At 34.7% G+C, this 21,248-nt stretch overlaps 1 protein-coding gene across 1 annotated transcript in view; it reads right to left on the reverse strand.

Annotated features, from left to right (window-relative positions):
- Window positions 1-21,248, reverse strand: part of LOC111142922 (HFM1, ATP dependent DNA helicase homolog) — a 135,035-nt gene that overhangs the window by 11,057 nt on the left and 102,730 nt on the right. Inside the window, exon 33 of the mRNA XM_022496294.1 lies at window positions 14,718-14,720. Within this exon, the coding sequence (XP_022352002.1) occupies window positions 14,718-14,720 (3 nt within the window). The remainder of the gene's footprint in view (window positions 1-14,717; window positions 14,721-21,248) is intronic.

Genomic DNA, 21,248 nt, shown 5'->3' on the forward strand with positions numbered 1-21,248 from the left:
CTGGTGAGGATGTCATTTATGGTACCCTGGTCCCAAGGGCTACAGCAGAGGAATGCATGACCCAATCCCCAGGCTACAGGGTTTGATGGTGGGATGAATACAAGACTCAACGAAGGTCATTTAGAATGAACTCTGCTCTGCCAAACCTAACAGGGAAGGCTGTTTTTCCACTGAGACTGTTCAACTAGGAAGATGTGAGTTAGGGGCTACCTGCCATGTGAAAAAGCCTTTTGAAAAAAATAAAGCCAATTATTAACAGGCATAGCTAAAAAACTGAGAGAAAGCCAGAAGCACGACCAAAATTATTTGAGTGCCTGGATCTAGCAAAATTAAAGCCAGATGCATGTCTGGACTTACAAGTTTACATGAATGGTCTCCTTTTTTTTTGTGATTAAGTCACTTCGAGTAGAATTTCTGTCACTTATAACGAGAATAGTCATGACTAGCTTGATGAGGATAGGGAGCTGAAGAAGGAAGAGACTTGAGCATATTTATATGGTGAAGACAAATAAGGAGGAGAGATTAAAAATTTAGAAAAGAGAGGGATAACTGGTCTCCTAAAGCCCCAAGAGAGGCAGGATTAGAAATATTAAAACTGTAGGTGGAGAGATAAACCTTGAATAGAAGAAAAGAGAAATCTTCTTTAAAAACAAAGTTAAGGATGATACAGAGATAGAAATACACAGTTGCAGGGTAGAAAGTTGAAAGAGTTTATATAGGTTCGATTTTCAATTCTCCATTGACAACTAAAAGTCAATTTCATTTTATAGAAATGGCACTGAACTGGGAATCAAAAGATATAGAATCTATTTCTGTCCCTGCCACTAATTAGATATGTGATTTTGGGCGAGGCATTTAATCTCTCAGAGTCTTGGTTTCTTTCACTATAAAACTGCACAAAGGTCCCTTACAATTTAAATTTTATGATTCAACATACTTTCTCATATAATTTCTGATATTTTCCCTTCTCCTTTCTTGAAACTGGAGTACAGATGATAAAAATTGGCATGTTTTTCTTAAAACATTCTCTAGAGCAATATTTGAATACAAATAAAGTATGTTTTGCCACCAAAAATTAATTGTGAAAAGTATAATGAATATACTCAATTACTACTAATAATGGTACAAATACTATGTTAAGAGCTTTATGTATATTATCTCATTTAATACTAAATCCCTAAAACATAAGCAGATGAGGGAATTGAGATAAAGTGGGTAGTACATTATAAAAAGTGACAAAACTACTCAATGGTAAAATTTGAACCTAGACAGATTATTCTAAGCACTTTTCTTTTAGTAACCTCCCAGCCCAACATGGGTCTCAAACTCATAACCCCAAGATCAAGAGTCACATGCTCTACTAATTGAGCCAGCTAGGCATCCCAAACAGATTATTCTAGATCCTGTGAATTTAACTACTACACTATACAGCTTCTTCTTCTTTAAAAAAAAAAAAAAAAAAATGTGGCCCATTTTTAGTAAAACATGGATACAATTATTATTGGGGGTTAAAGTATCTAGATGAGACTTTAATATCATAATATAATTGGATTTGGAATAGGGGATAGGAAAGAAAGAAAAGTAGGAAAACTGCAAAAACAGCATCAAAGAGGGTGCCTGGGTGGCTCAGTTGGTTAAGGTCTACCTTCAGCTCAGGTCATGATCCCAGGGTCCTGGGATCGAGCCCTGCATTGACCCCTGTATTAAGCTCCCTATTGGGCTCCCTGCTCAGTAGGGAGCCTGCTTCTCTCCTCCCCACTTGTGCTCTCTCTTGCTATCTCTGTTTCTCTCTCTCAAATAAATAAAATCTTAAAAAAAAAAAACAGCTTGAAAGTAATCAGAGGAATAAACTGTGGTATGTAGAAGGGCAGGGAACAGAGCAGCAGAACAAAGAATAAGTTAGAGGGCTACAGGTTGAAGAGAGATAAAAATTAAGAAGCCGACAATGTAACACTTCTCCCCACATTGTAATGATACTAGACTTTGAGCAAGTTAGATTAATGCTCTGATACTCTGAGATTGAGGGACTTTTCTTATTTTTATTTGGGTCTAAGAGGTGGTGGGCACTCCAGCCCTTGCCTACTTAATATCTTAAATTATGGCTAGAGGATGCATAAAGTGACAGAATGAAGAAAAGAATATCAATAGATGCTAAGGTCACACACATGAAATTATTTGTGGAAAACCTCAAGTTTACCATTTCTACATGTATCAATAGAAACAAACAATTCTATGGCCAGGATTATTTCTCACACATTTTAACAGACTGGTTATAAATGGCATGACCCAGACAAATGATGCTATTAATAACAGGATCCAGAGTAATGATGAATTGGTCCCAGTGTTGAAGAACTATATGCTTTATCTCATTAATTTCATGACTGACACAGAAAAAAAGCAAATCTAGATTACATATGAGCTATAGCCCACAAATTAAGTTATATTCTCATATTATCAGAGAAACTGTAAGAATCTTAGGTTTAGAAACTGGAGAGGTATTAAAGTTTACCTAAATTAATCCCCTAATTTTAAAGATAAGACCAAGACCTAAAGAAGTTAAATAATTTTTCCAAGTTCACACAGCTATTTTATAAAACTGGACTAATTTTATAAACATAATATTATTTTAAATAATTTTAAAGACGTATAAAAGTAATAGTTCAGCATTTTAATACTTTGTGTATCTTGAGGTCTCTTATTTTCTCAGTTTTTCCTCATATTATCTTTAAATAAAAATAGTCAACACAACGTAGAGAAGAGACTTCTAAAAAAAATCTATAACAAACATAGCAAGTCCATCTGAAACAACAGACTTAAGAATTTGAAATTGGACCAATAACCCAAGAGAAAAATGTTGTAAGTTAATAATCATAGTAATCTCAGATGTTGGTTTTTCAATAACATTGTCATTCTGAAGTAATGATAAACCATCTTCTCTTTCAAGGTAATAACAATGGTAATTCACCTTTATCTTGATATTCTGATGGTTCTTGTTGAACTTCCGCACAGATTTCATGTTGATCCCTCTGCTCCATTAGAGACAATTCAGGTATGTTTAAACACTCTGACCTTTATAAAGATAAATAAAACCATAAAATGTTAAATATTAAAATTAATCTGAACTTGAAAACCACTTATGCATATAAATAAAAAAGAAATGCTTGATCTTCTCAACACTTCTATGATAAGCTGCATTAGCTTGGATATTAAAGAGTAAAAAATAGGTTTTTATTGGAAGATACTTAGTCATCTTTCATGACCCAGATATGTAGATATCTGCCATCTGTGTATAGCCTTAAAAATCTATTGCTAATGCAACTTTCAATTAGATAATAAAAGCTAGGATCTCTAGAAGTAGTGTTGGCATCTGTTCTGATTGGTCAGTGGCTGTTCTGTACTGTTTATTAAGTATAGTAAATGTCATCTTTGCATATAGAATACCCTTATCTGGAAGGGAAATGACATATACTACTGCCTTCTAGCCATCATGATACAGGAAAAGAATGCTGAGTAATCACCTAGAGCCTTCTGCTTAATAACTAGGAATATGAACTGCAGTTATTTTATCTATAAAATAGGACAGAAATAGCTCATTTTATGAGGCAGGACGTGGTTAAGGCCAAAAGAGATAATATAAAATGTGCAATTTTAAAATTTAAATTATTTTATAAATATTAAGTGTTATTAATATAGAGTGGGCCCCTAAATATAAAAGATTATACTTTGTACAGCAACATGATTTTTCTTTTTAAAGTATACTTTTGTGGAACGCCTGAGTGGCTCAGTTGGTTAAAGCCTCTGCCTTCAGTTCAGGTCATGATCCCGGGGTCCTAGGGGTCCTTGGGATAGAGCCCCGCATCAGGCTCTCTGCTCAGCAGGGAGCCTGCTTCCTTCTCTCTCTGTCTGCCTCTCTGCCAACTTGTGATCTCTGTCAAACTAAAAAAAAAAAAAAAAAAAAAATCTTAAAAAAAAAAAAAGTATACTTTTGTGACCTGTTTAGAAAGCAGAGAAGGCCTGAGGGCATGACATATAGGAAGGGTAGTTTCCCAGGAAAGAGATGATTCAATGAATTTTAAAGTATTCTCTAACTGCAGAGTTCTAAATAAATTTAGATAACCAAACTCTTATGATGTCATTACTTCATTATGGAACTAAATGATTACTATGATTTGAATGTAGTCAGTGTTCACCTTTCCCTGAATAAATGATTATTTGGAGAAGCAAAGAGTTTATGATGATTATTCTACCTTGGATATTAACATTATATTTGTACCTTGATATACTGGGGAGAGAAGGTTTTGGAGTAAAACAAAATTCTTTAAGGTCCACACTTTGAGACTTATTCATTTGCATCTATTAATGAAAAAAAAAGTTCAACTGTCAATTTCACAGCAACACTTTTTAACAAATAAGCCAAACAGCAAAACTCTTGCTGGTATACAAAGTCCCCAAAACAATGGATTATGAGAAACTCAGGCTAGTTCTCAAATCAAATCTTCTCAGGGACTTCTTAAATGTTGATATTCTTCAGGTTCTTTACTAGGCCTCCTTCTTCTCCCCTCTCTTTACACATTTTCAAAGATCTAATTTACTTCCATGGCTTCAATTATCATCTACAAGTGAATGACTCTCAAAATATATATTTCTAACTCAGCTCCTTTCCCTGATTTTTGAAGAGTTAATCCAACTCTCTGTAGAACATCTTTACCTAGATATCTTGCAGGCTTCGAAATTCAGTGTTTTCCAGATTGAACTTATTGTGTATTTACTTCTCCATACTTGCTTTTCCTTTGGAGTTTCCACCCTGGTGAGGCCTCACTTTTTTCCTACTTGCTCAATCAAGAAAGCTGGTCATCATATTTATTCCTTTTACTTCATCTGTCGTAAGCAATTAAATACCAGGGTAGTTGATTCTATCTCTGAAAAATGTCTTAAACCTAGCCACTTCTTTCTACTGCTACTGCTACTATTAAACTAAGCCATTATCTTGCCTGGATTATTGCAAAACCCACCTAATGAGTCCCTATGTTCCTTTTCTATCATCCTCTAATCCATTCTCTACATTGCAACCATACTGAAATTTAGAAAATGCAATTCTGATCATGTCACTCATTAAAACTCTTCAGTGGCTTCCCAGTACTTTCACGATAAGGTCCAAATCTTTAAAATAGCAAAAATACCTTCATTATCTAGCTCTCACTTACCTCTTCAGCCTCATCTCTCACTATTTCCTTACTTGTGATTGAACTCCAGACATACTGTGTAACTTCAATGTTTTAAAAGATGTCTCTCTTTCTCAGTTCTGGACCACTTCATATTTCCTATGTCTGGAATACTCTTCTATCCCTCTCCCCCACCACTCTGGTGCCTATCTCTCCATTCATGACTTATGCCTAGATATTCTTCAAGTCTCAGTCATATTTATTTGGAATCCTTTCCTGGCCTATCAAATCTGGACTGAGTACACTTTCTATCCAATTTCAAGTTATCTTATACCTCTGTCACAGAATTCTCTATCACTGAAAAAGCCTATTTAGTTATTTATCCTTTACTCAATTATAAGCTCTATGAGGACTGGGACTAAAACTGTCTTATTCACTGCTGTATCTTAGCACCTGTCACAGTACTTAGCATATTGTTGGTGCTCAATGAATGTGGAAGGAGGGCACCCAGCTGACTCAGTTGGAAGGGTGTGAGACTTCTGATCTCAGGGTTGTGAGTTTGAGCCCTACTTTGAGTGTACAGATTACTAAAAATAATAACTTTCTTTTTTGAGAGAGGGAGAGAGGGGCACCAGGGTGGCTTAGTCAGTTGGGCATTTGTCTTTGGCTCAGATCATGATCCCAGGGTCCTGGGATCAAGCCCCACATCTGGCTCCCTGTTCTGCGGGTAGCCTATTTCTCCCTCTCCCTCTGCCTGCTGCTCCTTCTGCTTTTGCTCTCTCTCTCTGTCAAATAAATATTAAAAAAAAAAAAAAAGTAAGAGAGGAAAAGAGAAAGGGAGGGAAAGGGCATAGAGTGAGGGAGAGATATAATCTTAAGCAGGCTCTTCAACCAGTGTGAAGCCCAACAAGGGGCTCCATCTCAACCCTGAGATTATGACCTTAGCCAAAATTAAGAGTCAGACACTTAGCAGATCACCCAGATGCCCCAGTTAAATAAACTTAAAAAAAAAAAAAAGAATATGGAAGGAAAGAGGGAATAATATGGAATAGAGAAGGAAAGAAGAAAAAAGGATAAAAGAAAGGAAGGAAAGAAGGGAGAGGGAGGAAAAACTTGGGCTACTAAAAAATTAGTATTTCAGAGAAGGTGGTGGCTGTTTCGACGTGCATGCCTCTCCATTTCCCAGTATTCCCCTTATTTTAGCCTCATGACTTAAAATCTTCATTCTTATTAAAGCTCTAGAAAAGTGCTTTTCTTACCTCTTTTCCGTGGCCTGATCAATTATTTTGCCCTGAACATGATGAGGTAGGCTTAGAATAAGTCTGCTAGTGACCAGCCTATCAACCAGTAGGAACAACCATTCTTTCAGGACTTGGAAAGGAGGCTCTTGCTCAGTACTCATATAGGTACATGAATCAAAATCAACTTCAGACTTTCCATACCACTCCAGCACAGACAGAACCAGGAAAGAGCAAGTGTGTCTAGTTTTAATTGCCGAACTAAGCCAAACTACATATCCCTCACCATTTCCTTCTTCTTTGGTTTAAAAAAAAAAAAAACAAAAATCAAAAAACTAATAAGGGGTTGTAGAACTATGTCCCAAAAGTAGATTTACAGACTAATTATTAAGAACTACAATATTTTGGAGCAACTGGGTGACTTGGTTGGTCAAGCGGCTGCTTTCAGCTCAGGTCATGATCCCAGGGTCCTGGGATTGAGCCCCGTATTGGGCTCCCTGTTCAGGAGGGAGTCTGCTTCTCCCTCTGCCTCTGCCCCTCCCCCTGGTTGTGCTCTTTCTTAGTACCTCCTCTCTCTTAAATAAACAAATAAAATTTAAAAAAAGAAAGAACTATAATATATTTCCTTTAGAACCAGTATTTTGAAAAATGGCCATACTCCTAGGCAAGCCCTCAAGTAATTAAAGTATACTTCAGATACCTACCTAACTGATACATAGAATAAAAGAATATTCATATACCTTAAATTACAAAACAAGGGCTAAATGTTATTAAAACTAACCTTGAGACGTTTAACAGGAGGAAGTGATAAAACAGCATTCCTGTTTCTTAAATCAGATAAATATGAAGAGATTGTTGGCTCTTTCATCTCTGACCTCTGTGCAACTCCAGTTTTACCTAAGAAAAGAAATTCTCAATTCTTTAGGTTAAACTTTAGGTAGTGTTCATGTAAAGCCAAATTTATTCATAATTTCTTTTTCTAAAAATTTTTTTATTTAAATTCAATTTAGTTAACATACAGTATTAATAGTTTTGGGGGTAGATCTCCATAATTTCTAATCTACTTTTTTCATGTTATCCACAAAGAAAGAAAATTATTTGAGTTATAAACTGCAGAATATAAATATCATACATAGGTAATTAGGATGTCATTACTATTCAAAGGCCATTCAATTTTTAAAACCTGAAATAAACTTCTTTTATGGAACTCACAGCAGTCATGTCCACATGTATGTTTATTTTTACAGTGATGATTACATTCTCGATTCCCAGGTTTTTTGCAAGCAGTCATTCCTAAATTAATATAAGAAAAACAAACCTATTTTTTACTGTAGTTCATTTCCTTTTATAGAGTACAAAAAGTTACGATTTTCACACTTTTTCAAAATGTTAGCCCATTTTATATGTAATTTTTAAAATGATACTTCTGACAACAGCTAGTCCCTGCCGGGTTATTAACCCAATCCCAGCTCCTCACAAGGAAGGTCAACACACCTATAAGCTTCTCTTTACCTCCCTGACATAAACAGAGCCAATTACCACAGAATATCAGTAACTCTTTTTTTAAAGATTTTATTTATTTATTCACAAGAGACAGAGAGAGAGTAAGAAAGGCAGAGGGAGAAATAGACTCCTCGCTGAGCAGGAAGCCTGATATGAGACTCAATCCCAAAACCCCAGGATTATGACCTGAGGTGAAGGAAGACTCAACCATCTGAGCCACCCAGGCACCCAGGAATATAAGTAGCTCTTATCTTGAATGAGGTAAGAATAAGAAACTTCTCTGCTGCTTTATACTTACACTTAAAGTAGAACCTGGAAAGAAACAAACATAACAGCATTTTGATGGTATCAGTGATAGTTTCTAGTACTTAGGACATCATACATATTTAATAAATGTTAGAAATATGTGTTTTGGGGGGTATAAGGAATTTTCTGTATGAATTCACAGGAAAAAGATTGCTTCCAGCTTGACCCCCCAAGCTAGAACATCCAAATATATAATTTATTCTTCATTTATAATATTTTAAGTAGACTTTTTCTTGATCTTAGTAACAAGAGGGAAGGAAGAGACATCTGAACTGACAGATAGGATCTGGACACGAGAAGGGGACCAGGGGAAGATGGTCCAGGTAGAGGGCATAATATTCAAAGACAGCAAACCACAGACTGTAGAAATAGAAATAACTTGACTTTTTTTGGAGCATAGATTTTAAGTGAACTAGAAATGTTGGAGGGAATGAAGAGCTTTGAAAACCTTTATAACATTTTCTGGTCCTTTACTCTTCATTTTTCAGTGCTGTTGCTCAGTCAACTCTTTTCAAGACATGGCACATTTAGATAATAATAATATTTGTATAGCACCTGGAGTAAATGGATAAGGCTGCTCACTCTATGAGGCAACTGGCTACATGCCTTAAGGGGCAAGCAGATCAATGTACTGGGTAGTGATAAAGTAATGAAACATCCCTGGCAGCTGGAAGCTGACAGGCTGAACCACAGGGTTCCCAAGTGAATATAAACAACTTTGGCAGAATATAAACAATACTCAGGTAAGGCCATTCTGTGACTATAGTAAAGATCGAAATAAGACTACTGTGTAATTATCTCTGAAACTTGAGACAAGGACACTCAAGAACCACAAAAATAACTAAACATCCCCCTCTTCTGGCTAACACAAATGACTACTATTTCCATAATCTTCCCATATCTAAGATAAGATACACCAAAATATCTAATACTTCCCTTTTTTAAGTATGTAATCTAGAATTGACCTCTGCTCTCCCTAAACCCTGCTAAGAATCACCAGCACAAGATAAAATCCTATAAATAATCTTTTCCCAACCCCTTGAGATAACCCACAGCTCTACCAGAGCTGTGATCTTTTGCTGTAACAAGTCCAAAAATACTTAACTTTCCTCAACTACAGGTGTGCTCCCAGTGGTCTTTAGATGAAAGGGTTCAACAATATATTTTGCAAGGTTTGCCACGGATTACTGGTTAGAAGATTTGCCCCAGTTCAAAATTTCATCTCTCAGTTACCTGGTATCCTTGTCAAGTCCTACCATATTACAATTTATTATACATGCTGTTGTTTAATTAGTCCTCCTGAAGTTCAACTCTGGTCAGATCATTTGTCCACCTAGAATGTTAGTTACTTCCTGTGCCAGCAAATTAATTCCATATTTAAAGTCCTCCACAATGTAATTCTAGCCTCCCTTTCTGGTACCCTAAATACTAATCCTAATTCATCAAAATATATTTGGTTGCCATTATTCAAATCGTCTCAAGACATTCTATGATTATAACTCTGATATTACCTCTTGTCTTAGAAGCTGCTCACTTCTTTGTCTATCAGAAGCTTATCGACTTTCAAGACCAACTTAAATGGTACCTCTACCATGGAGATCTATTCTTATCACCCCATCTGAAGTTATTTTTCTCTTCTTTGAGCCCCTATGGCATTTTCTTTGTCTCTCTTTACTCACTGCATGCTGCCTTATATATTCACATGAGAAACACATGGTGAGGTACAGGGCACCTTAAACTAAAATAAGAAAACATAAGTTTTAATATGGGCTCTTATCTGTAAAAAAACAGATTAAAAACAATATCTGTTTTGTTCACCTCATAGAGATGAAAAGATAAAATGAAATTAAGTATGTGAAGGCATTTTTTTTTTTTTTTTAGAGATTTTATTTATTTATTTGATAGAGATCGCAAGTAGGCAGAGAGGCAGGCAGAGAGAGAGGAGGAAGCAGGCTCCCTGCTGAGCAGAGAGCCCGATGCGGGACTCGATCCCAGGAATAAAATAAAATAAAATAAAATAAAATAAAATAAAATAAAATAAAATAAAATAAAACAAAATAAACCAAGGAAAAAAGAATACTGAATTTCTTCATAGAAAGTTTTCATTGGCATAGTCTTGAAATGTCTTTAAAGAATTCTTACCTGATATCAACTTCCTCTTTACATTCACTGTTTCTAATAAAGAAATCCACTTTCTTAACAAAATGTGAAGAATTTGGTATTTTTTCAGAGTGAGTAAAGCACAGCTTTTCAATTTCTGGTGACAGGCTTTGTTGTTCTCTTTCTTGTAAATGGACCTATATTTTGAGGTTAACAGAAAAAAAAGGCAATCTTTGAAAGTTTAACTATTCAGACAGAATTTAAAAGAAAAACAATGAAGTGCTTCTTACAGTATTTGCATTTCCAGCTTGTTGAGGTGATTTTTTCATGGAGGATGCATCAAACTTGAACACAGGAGAATTTGATAAATAAACATCTGGCTTCTCAGGCAATGAAACAAAACTAAAAATAAAAATTAATCATTTGTAAAATATGGCAAAGAGGAGAAAAAAACCATTTTAATTTAGATGAATAGTGATTCTTTGGGGAATATGATTAAATTTTACCATATTTATTACTAAAAATTATGCTGTTTTTTAGACTCATGGAAAATTTGGTGTAGCTCCTTTCCTTTAGACAAAACACCAATTACTATATTCCAAATTAGATAAGAATACTATTTTTAAAAGCCTCCAGAAGTAATCATTCAGTAATTTTCTTTAAAATTTAGTCTTATGCTTAATTTTCTATTACCTAGCAGTCTGTAAATCTTTTCTAAATCCCACTTTGCTTAACTTTTAATCTCCTCTCCCTTCCAATCTCACTGTAGAGAGATAACTTCACTTATCTTCTTATGTAAAACTACACTAAAATTCACCTTCAATCTTCTGTATAAATTCATTCATTAAAAAACATTTATTATTCACTACCATATGCCAGATATTGTACTAAGAGCTAGGTATAAAGAGGTAAACAAATCCTCAGGGAGTTATCATCTATTAGAGGAGCAGACAACGAGTAAATAATAAATATACATAATTATAGATCCTGAAGTGATATGAAGGAAATTGAGTAACATTACAGGAAATAGTGTGGAGACACAAACACACTTCAAAAGGTGGTTATGAATGCATGTCTCTCTGAGGAGGTGACAATTTAAGTTGACACTTATAGGCTAAAATAGGAGTAAAAAGCAGTGGGTGCAGGTAGTAGAGTAGAGAAGTACACATATTGAGAGGATTGAATCTTTTTGTCTTTGATTAAAGACAAGAAATCAAAATAGTAAAAAGGGGTATAAAATGAAAAGCATGACTCCTTTCCACTCCAAATCCTCAGGTCCTACAGGCCTTCTTTTCAGTATCAACTTCTGGCACAATTTTTCTTTAGAGGCTTCTTGATAAGGATTCCTTTTTAAATCCACTTATCTTCCGTTCATTACTTTTAAACTCTCCATAAATTATTTATAGTTTCTAAAGATATGGCCCACAAAACTGTCTATGTGCTTTGTTATTTTCCTACTTGTATCTTTTTCCTTCCTACTTAAATTTTTTGCTTCTTTACACCCACAGCTTTGTTCTCCTTTGATGCTTCTAATCTGTTTATTCTGTATGACTCAAAGTTAGAACCAATGAATGGAAATAGTAAGAAGACAAAATTTAGGCAAATAGTCTTAAAAGCTATTGAATGGTCTGAGAGACCCAAATATGGAACAAGCATGTTGGAGTGAATGAGCTCCTGGTTACTAGAGCTGTCTTGGTAGAGATGGCCTGAATACCGGCCAGTGATGTTGGATGGTGATTCACGCATCTGGTGATGGGAACACTAAATGATGCTTATTATTAAACACCTTGCAGCTCTGGAATTCTCTGAAATCTGTGATTCTGTCATGCCAATAATCAGTAAAATGACTAAATAATAACAAAAATACCAAAAGACACCACAAATTTCTCATATTTTAAACTAGGAGAAATAAATAACCAGGGGAGTAGTGATTGGCAAAATAGATAAAGGGGATTAAGATGTACAAACTTCCACTTGTAAAATAAATAAGTCACAGAGATGAAAATTACAGCACAGGGATATAGTCAATAATATTGTAATGACATTTTGTGGTGACAGATGGTGACTAACTACACTTATTGTTGTGAGCCTTGAGTAGTGTATAAAATTGCTGAATCAGTAAGTTGTATACCTGAAGTTAATATAACATTGCATGTCAGTCATGCTTCAATAATAAAAAGTAAAATAAAAATAAATAAAAGAATCAACCACTACTCAGCTCTAAGCAGTTGTTGCTGTGTAAGAAATAAATGTCTAGTGTTGTCAAATATTCTGATTAAAAAAAAAAAAACCTAGAAATCTAAAATCTGATGTGACATCTCCTGACTTCTAAATTTTAAGAACTAATTTTTAAAAATGTAATACAGTTGGGTGCCCTGTTAAGCGTCTGCCTTCAGCTCAGGTCATGATTCCAGAGTCCCAGGATGGAGTCCCACATCGGGTTCCCTGCTCAACAGGGAGTCTGCTTTTCCCTCTGCCTCTGCCCCTCCCCCAGTGGTATGCTTGCTCTCTCACTCTCTCTCCTGCAAAAATAAATAAATAAAATCTTTAAGATAAGTAAATAAAATAAAATAAAATGTGATACAGTCTATAGCCCCTCTCCAGCTGTAACCTAGTTTTTGATGTCCATATAAGCAGTAGGAAGCTTTCCAAGATACTTAAGCACAGGATAAACAATTTGATAAGACAAAAATTATTCTAGTGATTTGTAGATTATATATAGTGATATGATATATATAGAATGAGTTACAGAAGGTGGGACTACAAGAGACATTGTGGCCAGTACAAGAAGCAGCCTATGGGGAGGCTAAACTAGAGCAGAGGTAATAGAAACTGAGAGGTAGAGTTGGATTTTTGAAATAATTCATGGCACATACTAGATTTAGCAATAATTAGGATACAATAGTCGAGGAAGAGGGAAAAATAAGTGGCAAGTGGGTAGATGAAGATGTTATCTGAAAATATAGGACATATAGACATTTGAAAAAGAAAATAGTAATTTAAAAAATGTTCAACTTGAGGCACCTGTTTAAAACAGCTCAGTGGGTAGAACATGTGACTCTTGATCTAAACCACCACTCCTCTGGTAACCATCAGTTTGCTCTCTGTATTTAAGAGTCTGTTTTTGTGTTTTTTGCTCATTTGCTTTGTTTTATTAGATTTCAGATCTAAGTGAAATCACATGTCTGGCTTATTTTACTTAGCATAATATCCTCTAGATCCACCTATGTCATTCCAAATGGCAAGATTTCATTCTCTTTTATGGCTGAGTAGTATTACATATACAAATAGCTCACAACTTTAGTCATTCATCTATTTCTATCCACAACTTGGAGTGCTTCTATATCTTGGCTATTGTAAATAATGCTGCAAAAATACAGGGGTGCATATATCTTCTCAAATTAGTGTTTTTGTTTTCTTTGGGTAAATACACAGTAGTGGAATTACTAGATTGCAGGGTAGTTCTACTTCTAATTTTTTGAGGGAACTCCATACTGTTTTCCACAGTGGTTGCACCAATTTACATTCCCTGCCTCACAGTGTACGAGTGTTCCCTTTTCACTACATCCTCCACTAACACTTACCATTTCTTGTCTTTTTGATACTAGCCTTTCTGGCTTGCATGAAGTAATATCTCATGGTTTCAATTTGCATTTCCCTGATAATTAGTGATGTGGAGCATCTTTTCATGTGTTTGTGGGCCATATGTATGTCTTCTTTGGAAAAATGTTTATTTAGGTCCTCTTTCCATTTTTTAATCAAATTGGTTTTTTGGTGTGTATTGTATAAATTCTTCATTTATTTTGGAAGTTTATCCCTTATTGGATATATTATTTGCAAATAGCTTCTCCCATTCAGTAGATTGTCTTTTTGTTTTGTTCATGGTATCCTTTGCTGTGCAAAAGCTTTTTATTTTGGTCTAGTTCCAAATAGTTTATTTTTGTTTTTGTTTCCCTTGCCTTAGGAGACATAGCCATAAACATGTTGCTAGAATCAATGTCAAAGAAATTACCACCTATATTTTCTTTTAGGAGTTTTATGGTTTCAAGTCTTATACTTAGGTCTTTAATCCATTTTGAGTTTATTTTTGTGTATGGTGTAAAAAAGTGGTCCAGTGTCTATTTTTGTGTCAGTACCATACTATTTTGATTACTGTAGCTTTGTAGTAATCTCGAAATTTGAAATTGAAAATTGGTATCTCCACAGTTGTGCCTTTTTATATGGGACACTCTTCAGTTGCCTTTGGCCCACCAAATCCTGAAGGCAGTATGAGTTTTTAACCACCTTCTATAGGATACAGTTAAGTTGTCTAAATACAGCATTCAAGGCTTTTTAGAATCAGACCTCAGCACTCAGCCTTAATGCTGTGGCTCTACTGATGCTTTACTGACCCTTGAGCATAAGATACCTTCTCAAGCCTTATACCTTTACACATGCTTCTTCTACCAGGAATGCCTTATCCTCTTCTTTTCTACCTGTCAAACTACTATTCAGTTTTCAAGTCCTTTGAAAAGTAAAAATTCCTGGGCTCCAGCCCCAGAGAGCATGATTTGGTAAGTCTATTGTAGGGCCCAGGAATGTGCATTTTTAATATATTTTAATACTTTTGAAGTAAGTGGTTTGTCAATAGCACTTTGAGAAACATAGTTCTAAAAATAAGAGGTTTCAGGCTGGCTAATACCTTATAGCTTCTTTGACATCTAATAATTCAATCCCCATCTCCAATTATGTGTCAGAAGGATATACAGTTTTAAGTATTCCAAACCAAAATTCTAAAACTTGCCTTTTTGCCATTTCTCCTTGGAATTTGCTCTTTGACTCCTGGAGGAATAGCTTATTTCCTTTGATACTTGAACTCAAAGTGTTTCCAAATCCTATGTAAAGAGATAACATTTTGAAATTAAATGGCAAGAAATAGATGAAAGGATCTTGTCAGAAGTTATACAAGGGCTCTCTCCAATAGATATGATTCTGATTATAGAAGAAATGAATAATCCTCTCAATTATCAGATTTAATTTACATAGAGAAATAACGGAGCAAAGCTAAGGGAGTGAAACTATAAACAAATAGGTTAGCTTATCAGTTACTATACTAAAAGGTCCCCAAACCACTTTTACTTACTTACTTATTTTAACTCATGTAAATGATCAAGTTGAATTTCATTCAATTATTTTCAATGGTCTGCATACAATTAAGTTCATTTAAAGTGCTCTATACACGGCATTTATGGAGACTGATTTTCCAGCATCAAAGTTATGCCCTCACATGATTAGGCTACCTCAAAGAATCACTACAAACTGCCTCTTAAATTGCAATACACAATGACTTTTAACTTTGAGCTAGTGACTAGTAGCTGTCCACTGATACAGGAAATTGTGCCTACAGGCTCCACATCATAGATTTTCCTGGCCTATTTTGTGAAAGTGGTCAAATCCTATTCCTTCTGGAAGGAATAATAGTTCTCTAGATATTTCTTTAGAATCCTGAAACAATAATATTTCAACTTCTAATAGCTTCCCTTAAAAAGATTTTTTAAAAGAGCATTTGGGTGGGAAACATTAAAAGGTAACTATAATTCTGGGAGACTGACTTCCTCCTGTCAGCCATCATGGGAGAGAGTACCTCTATTTTGCTGTCTTCTCATACACTTATCAAGATTTTCATTTTCTGTTTTAGTGACATAGAGTAAATCTGCCAGTAATTCAGAACACTAAGTCCCGTTATTTTGGAGTTGTAAATGATTTAAATATAATATCTAGTACAGAAGAAATGAATCCTTTCTTATTATTTATTTATACCTGAAAAAAATCTGTATGTCTACTAGAAATAAAAGGTGTCTTTCATTTTCCTGGATAGCAGATGAATACTTTTATAAATTGAGTAATTTTAGGGCCACCTGGGTGGCTCAGTCAGTTGGGTATCCAACTCTTGATTTTGGCTCAGCTCATAATCTCAAGGTCATGGGATCAAGCCCTGTGTGGGGCTCTGTGCTCAGTGCAGTCTGTTGTCCCTCTCCCTCTGCTCCTCTCTTGCTCACGCATGTGAGCATTCTCTCACTTACTTTCTCTTTCAAATAAATAAATAAAATCATTTTTAAAAAATGGAATAATTTTGTCCTTCACAAACATTAGGAAATTATGTGTGATCACAGAATTGAAAGCTACATAGTCTATTTTATGAGGGAAAATTCAATAAACATTTTTTATTTAAATAGAGTTTTTAACAAGATAGGGGAGCAATAGAATAGAAAAAGCTCATATGCTATATCATTATCATGGAATAACCTCGAATTCTGTCCTTAGGAGTAAATGTGATTTATGGAAGGGTCACATTTTCAGTTTTGCTAAAAATTATAATCTTAAAAAAACAAAACTAATTAAGCAAACATTAAAAAAAGGCAAAGAAAATTAGTCCCAGAAACTGAATTGAAAAATACTTGAAGAATTTCTCATGAAATTATTTCAGGCTAAAAAACAATTTTACCTGATGTTTTTGTCTTCTCAGTACTGGCTGAAAAACTGGTAACTTCTAATAAGTTCTCATCATCAAAATCATCCCAAACTTCATCTCCCAATTCAAAGTTCACATTCAAAACTTTTGAGAATGGAGTATTACTTTTGTCCACATCTTTCAAATTCTGGTTTCCAGATGCATTAAGATGTCTGTTGAACAGCACTGTTTGAGGGGCTTTCTCATCTGAAGTTATAGGATAGTTCCATCTAGAGAAATCTGTCATGTGTATGTATAAAAGAGTATAGGTACTTTTAAAATCATTAACATAATTTCCCACTGATACATCAAATACATCTTTCAACTACTAAACTGAAGTTTGAATAGTAGTTTTCAAAAGTATTGAGTCAAGCATTGTTGAATATTGTTTTCAACCAATTCTATTTACTATTACAAATACTGATAGTTGCATTAAATTTAATTTTCAATGGATTCTTTTAGAGAGAATTATATTTTCTCTCTTAATTCCTATAGGAGAATAACCCTACTCTAAAATGAATTTTATAATTTCTAAAATGGTCTTCCTTCCTCCAGCTCTTTTTTCCTACAAGTGAATCTTGAATGTTATTATGAAATATGTTCTTCCAAAATATATCTTAATTTTTCTCCTGCTAAAAAATCTTCAGTGTTATCCATTGTTTATAGACTGGGCTTAGGGCCAGACTAATAGGTGAAAATTCTACTTCTCTCACTTACTAGTTGTATGATCTTAGACAAGTAATTTAAAGTCTCTGAGCCTCGTTTTCTCCTCTATGAAATGGGAATAATAATAGTATCTATTTCATAAAATTGTTAGGGGCAATAAATGCCTTTAGTTTTGCAGTTTTCCATAGCAGTGTGCTAACAAATGTCTAATAACTGCTTCTCCAAAATGTATGCATATATATATATGTATATATATATATACACATACACACACACACACATATTTATTATATTTATTTATTACGGGTAAAGGATATGTAACACACAATTTATAAATAGTAATAAAATATATAGCCCGCTTAATTGTAAATTTCATATATTTGATTTTCACTGAATGTTTTCATTGAGTTTTACCAAACTCTTATATCCGTAGCCAGCTTATGGTTGCAGTTAACAAAAGAATATAGTTCTCACATGAATGCTGCTTGACATTTTTGTTGACTGTAACAACTAAGGTGAAAGCAAAATAACAGAGAAGGATGTTGGGACTTGACTCATTCATTCATTGACTTAGGCAACTCCTTTGCTAAATTAGACAACAGTTTTCAAATACTAGAAGAATATTCCCTCACCCTTTTGTGCTACTCACAATGTCATAGCTATAGACAGAACACACTGTTAAAATTTACTCTGTACTATTAACATTTTTTCTATCACTTTCATAAGTCTAAGCAATAAATCAAGTCCTAATATGCAGTGTTTGCTGATTTCCATGGTATAAATATTCCCATTATGATTAATTTCAAGCTACCAATGTGACATCTCTGAATGCAGTTCAGAAGAAATGCATAGTAACACACTATTAAATAGTATTTCTACCATATAGATATAAATAAAAAGGAAATACTCTCAAGAACACAGTAATATGTTACTACATAATAGAAAGTGATCAATTTTGAATATTTACAGTCTTTGTTTTTAATTATTTAATTGAAAGTTTATACAATTAAACTTTTAATAATGGCTGAAAGATTCCCAAGAATTTAATAATAATCTCTCACAAGCCAGCACAAGCTTGCTCCAGTGCACCACCAAGATTCCTTCATTTTAAATATTCTCAGTACTTTACTTCACCTACCCAAATCTTACTTTATCTTTCAATTGTACCTAAAAGTCCAGTTCATATTATTCCACTTTTGTTCACTGATACACACACAATATATATACTAGAAATAAAAGAGATATAAAGTGTAATGGGAATGCAAAGGGAACAGGACCTAAACCTACAATGGAAGTCAGAGTGGACGCCCCTAAGATGGTAAAATGGTAAGAAGGTAACATTGGAATTTGAGCTTGGTAGAGCTGTGAATATGGAGCAGGGGAAGGGGGAAGGCAAGATACTCCATGAGGGGAGCACAGTATGTGAAAGACATGGCAGTATGGGAGACCAGAGAATGTTTGGAGAACTATATGTATTCAGGATTTCTGGATCACAAAGTAGGAGAAGGGCCCACTTAGCCTGACAGGAAGTTAAATGCCAGATTATGCTGATGCTTATTTTCTATGTTGAAGAATTCACTTTTTCCCCCTTTATAGGCAATGGGTAACTACTGAAGATATTTTAGCAAGAGGTTTATATGATCAGAGATACCTATTAGATTCCCCGGAATAGTTATGAATGGGATGATAATGAGACTGGAAGCAAAGAAAGCTATTGTAATAAATGAGAAACAATGAATGTCTGAGCTAGAGTATCAGCAGAAAGGACAGAGAAGAACAGATATGAGAGATGTTTAGGAGGCAAAACAGATAGGACTTGGCAATTACTTGCATGTAAGTTAAGGTATTTAAGATGAATCTTTTCCTGCCTTTAGCAGCTTGGAAAAGAAGAGGGTTCATTCACTGACCTAAGGAGAAAAGAAAAGGAGCAGTGTGAGGTACAGGGAAGATAGAAAGAGTTCAGATGCAGCTATGTTAACTATTAGGTGGCTATATCCAGAAAGATGACTGTATAGTTGGGTCAAGGCCAGATAGAAAGAAAGAGATGGCAAATGCAGATGTAGAAATCATCTGAATATAGTTAGTAGTTGTAGACATGGACTTGGGTGACATTGTAAAAGAAAAGTTTATGAAGTAGGAAGAATAAAAAAGTAAAAAAGAATCCTTTGCAACATCAACAGGAGAAAAAGCCCAAGCAGTTCAAGAAGTAGTAGTAGAACCAACAGAATAGTTTAATTGAAACCAAAGGAGAGATTTCCAAAAGAAGGGAAATACCAGATGTGTCAAACACAACAAAGGTCAAAGAAAATATAAGTTGAAGAGTTCACTGAATTCAGCACTTAGGAGATCACTAAATGGTCTAAGCAAAAGCAGTTTCAAAGGAGTAGAGAACCCAAATTTAGGTGAATGAAAAAATGACTAGGAGGTAAGGATATAAGCACAGTGAGTATAACTCGCCCTTTGAAGAATTTTTGTTTGATGGGAAAGCAAGACATTAAAGTATATAAAGACTTTGGTGATTCTGTTCTTTGCCTGACATACTTCCCCTTCTTTTAATAGGAGCATCTTTCCTGTCCTTTGGTGAAACTGCCTCCACACATTCCATGTAATCCTGGTGAGGATGTCATTTATGGTACCCTGGTCCCAAGGGCTACAGCAGAGGAATGCATGACCCAATCCCCAGGCTACAGGGTTTGATGGTGGGATGAATACAAGACTCAACGAAGGTCATTTAGAATGAACTCTGCTCTGCCAAACCTAACAGGGAAGGCTGTTTTTCCACTGAGACTGTTCAACTAGGAAGATGTGAGTTAGGGGCTACCTGCCATGTGAAAAAGCCTTTTGAAAAAAATAAAGCCAATTATTAACAGGCATAGCTAAAAAACTGAGAGAAAGCCAGAAGCACGACCAAAATTATTTGAGTGCCTGGATCTAGCAAAATTAAAGCCAGATGCATGTCTGGACTTACAAGTTTACATGAATGGTCTCCTTTTTTTTTGTGATTAAGTCACTTCGAGTAGAATTTCTGTCACTTATAACGAGAATAGTCATGACTAGCTTGATGAGGATAGGGAGCTGAAGAAGGAAGAGACTTGAGCATATTTATATGGTGAAGACAAATAAGGAGGAGAGATTAAAAATTTAGAAAAGAGAGGGATAACTGGTCTCCTAAAGCCCCAAGAGAGGCAGGATTAGAAATATTAAAACTGTAGGTGGAGAGATAAACCTTGAATAGAAGAAAAGAGAAATCTTCTTTAAAAACAAAGTTAAGGATGATACAGAGATAGAAATACACAGTTGCAGGGTAGAAAGTTGAAAGAGTTTATATAGGTTCGATTTTCAATTCTCCATTGACAACTAAAAGTCAATTTCATTTTATAGAAATGGCACTGAACTGGGAATCAAAAGATATAGAATCTATTTCTGTCCCTGCCACTAATTAGATATGTGATTTTGGGCGAGGCATTTAATCTCTCAGAGTCTTGGTTTCTTTCACTATAAAACTGCACAAAGGTCCCTTACAATTTAAATTTTATGATTCAACATACTTTCTCATATAATTTCTGATATTTTCCCTTCTCCTTTCTTGAAACTGGAGTACAGATGATAAAAATTGGCATGTTTTTCTTAAAACATTCTCTAGAGCAATATTTGAATACAAATAAAGTATGTTTTGCCACCAAAAATTAATTGTGAAAAGTATAATGAATATACTCAATTACTACTAATAATGGTACAAATACTATGTTAAGAGCTTTATGTATATTATCTCATTTAATACTA

This window comes from Enhydra lutris, unplaced genomic scaffold (assembly GCF_002288905.1).
Source record: "Enhydra lutris kenyoni isolate GAN:26980312 unplaced genomic scaffold, ASM228890v2 scaffoldscaffold9, whole genome shotgun sequence".
NCBI lineage: Eukaryota > Metazoa > Chordata > Mammalia > Carnivora > Mustelidae > Enhydra > Enhydra lutris.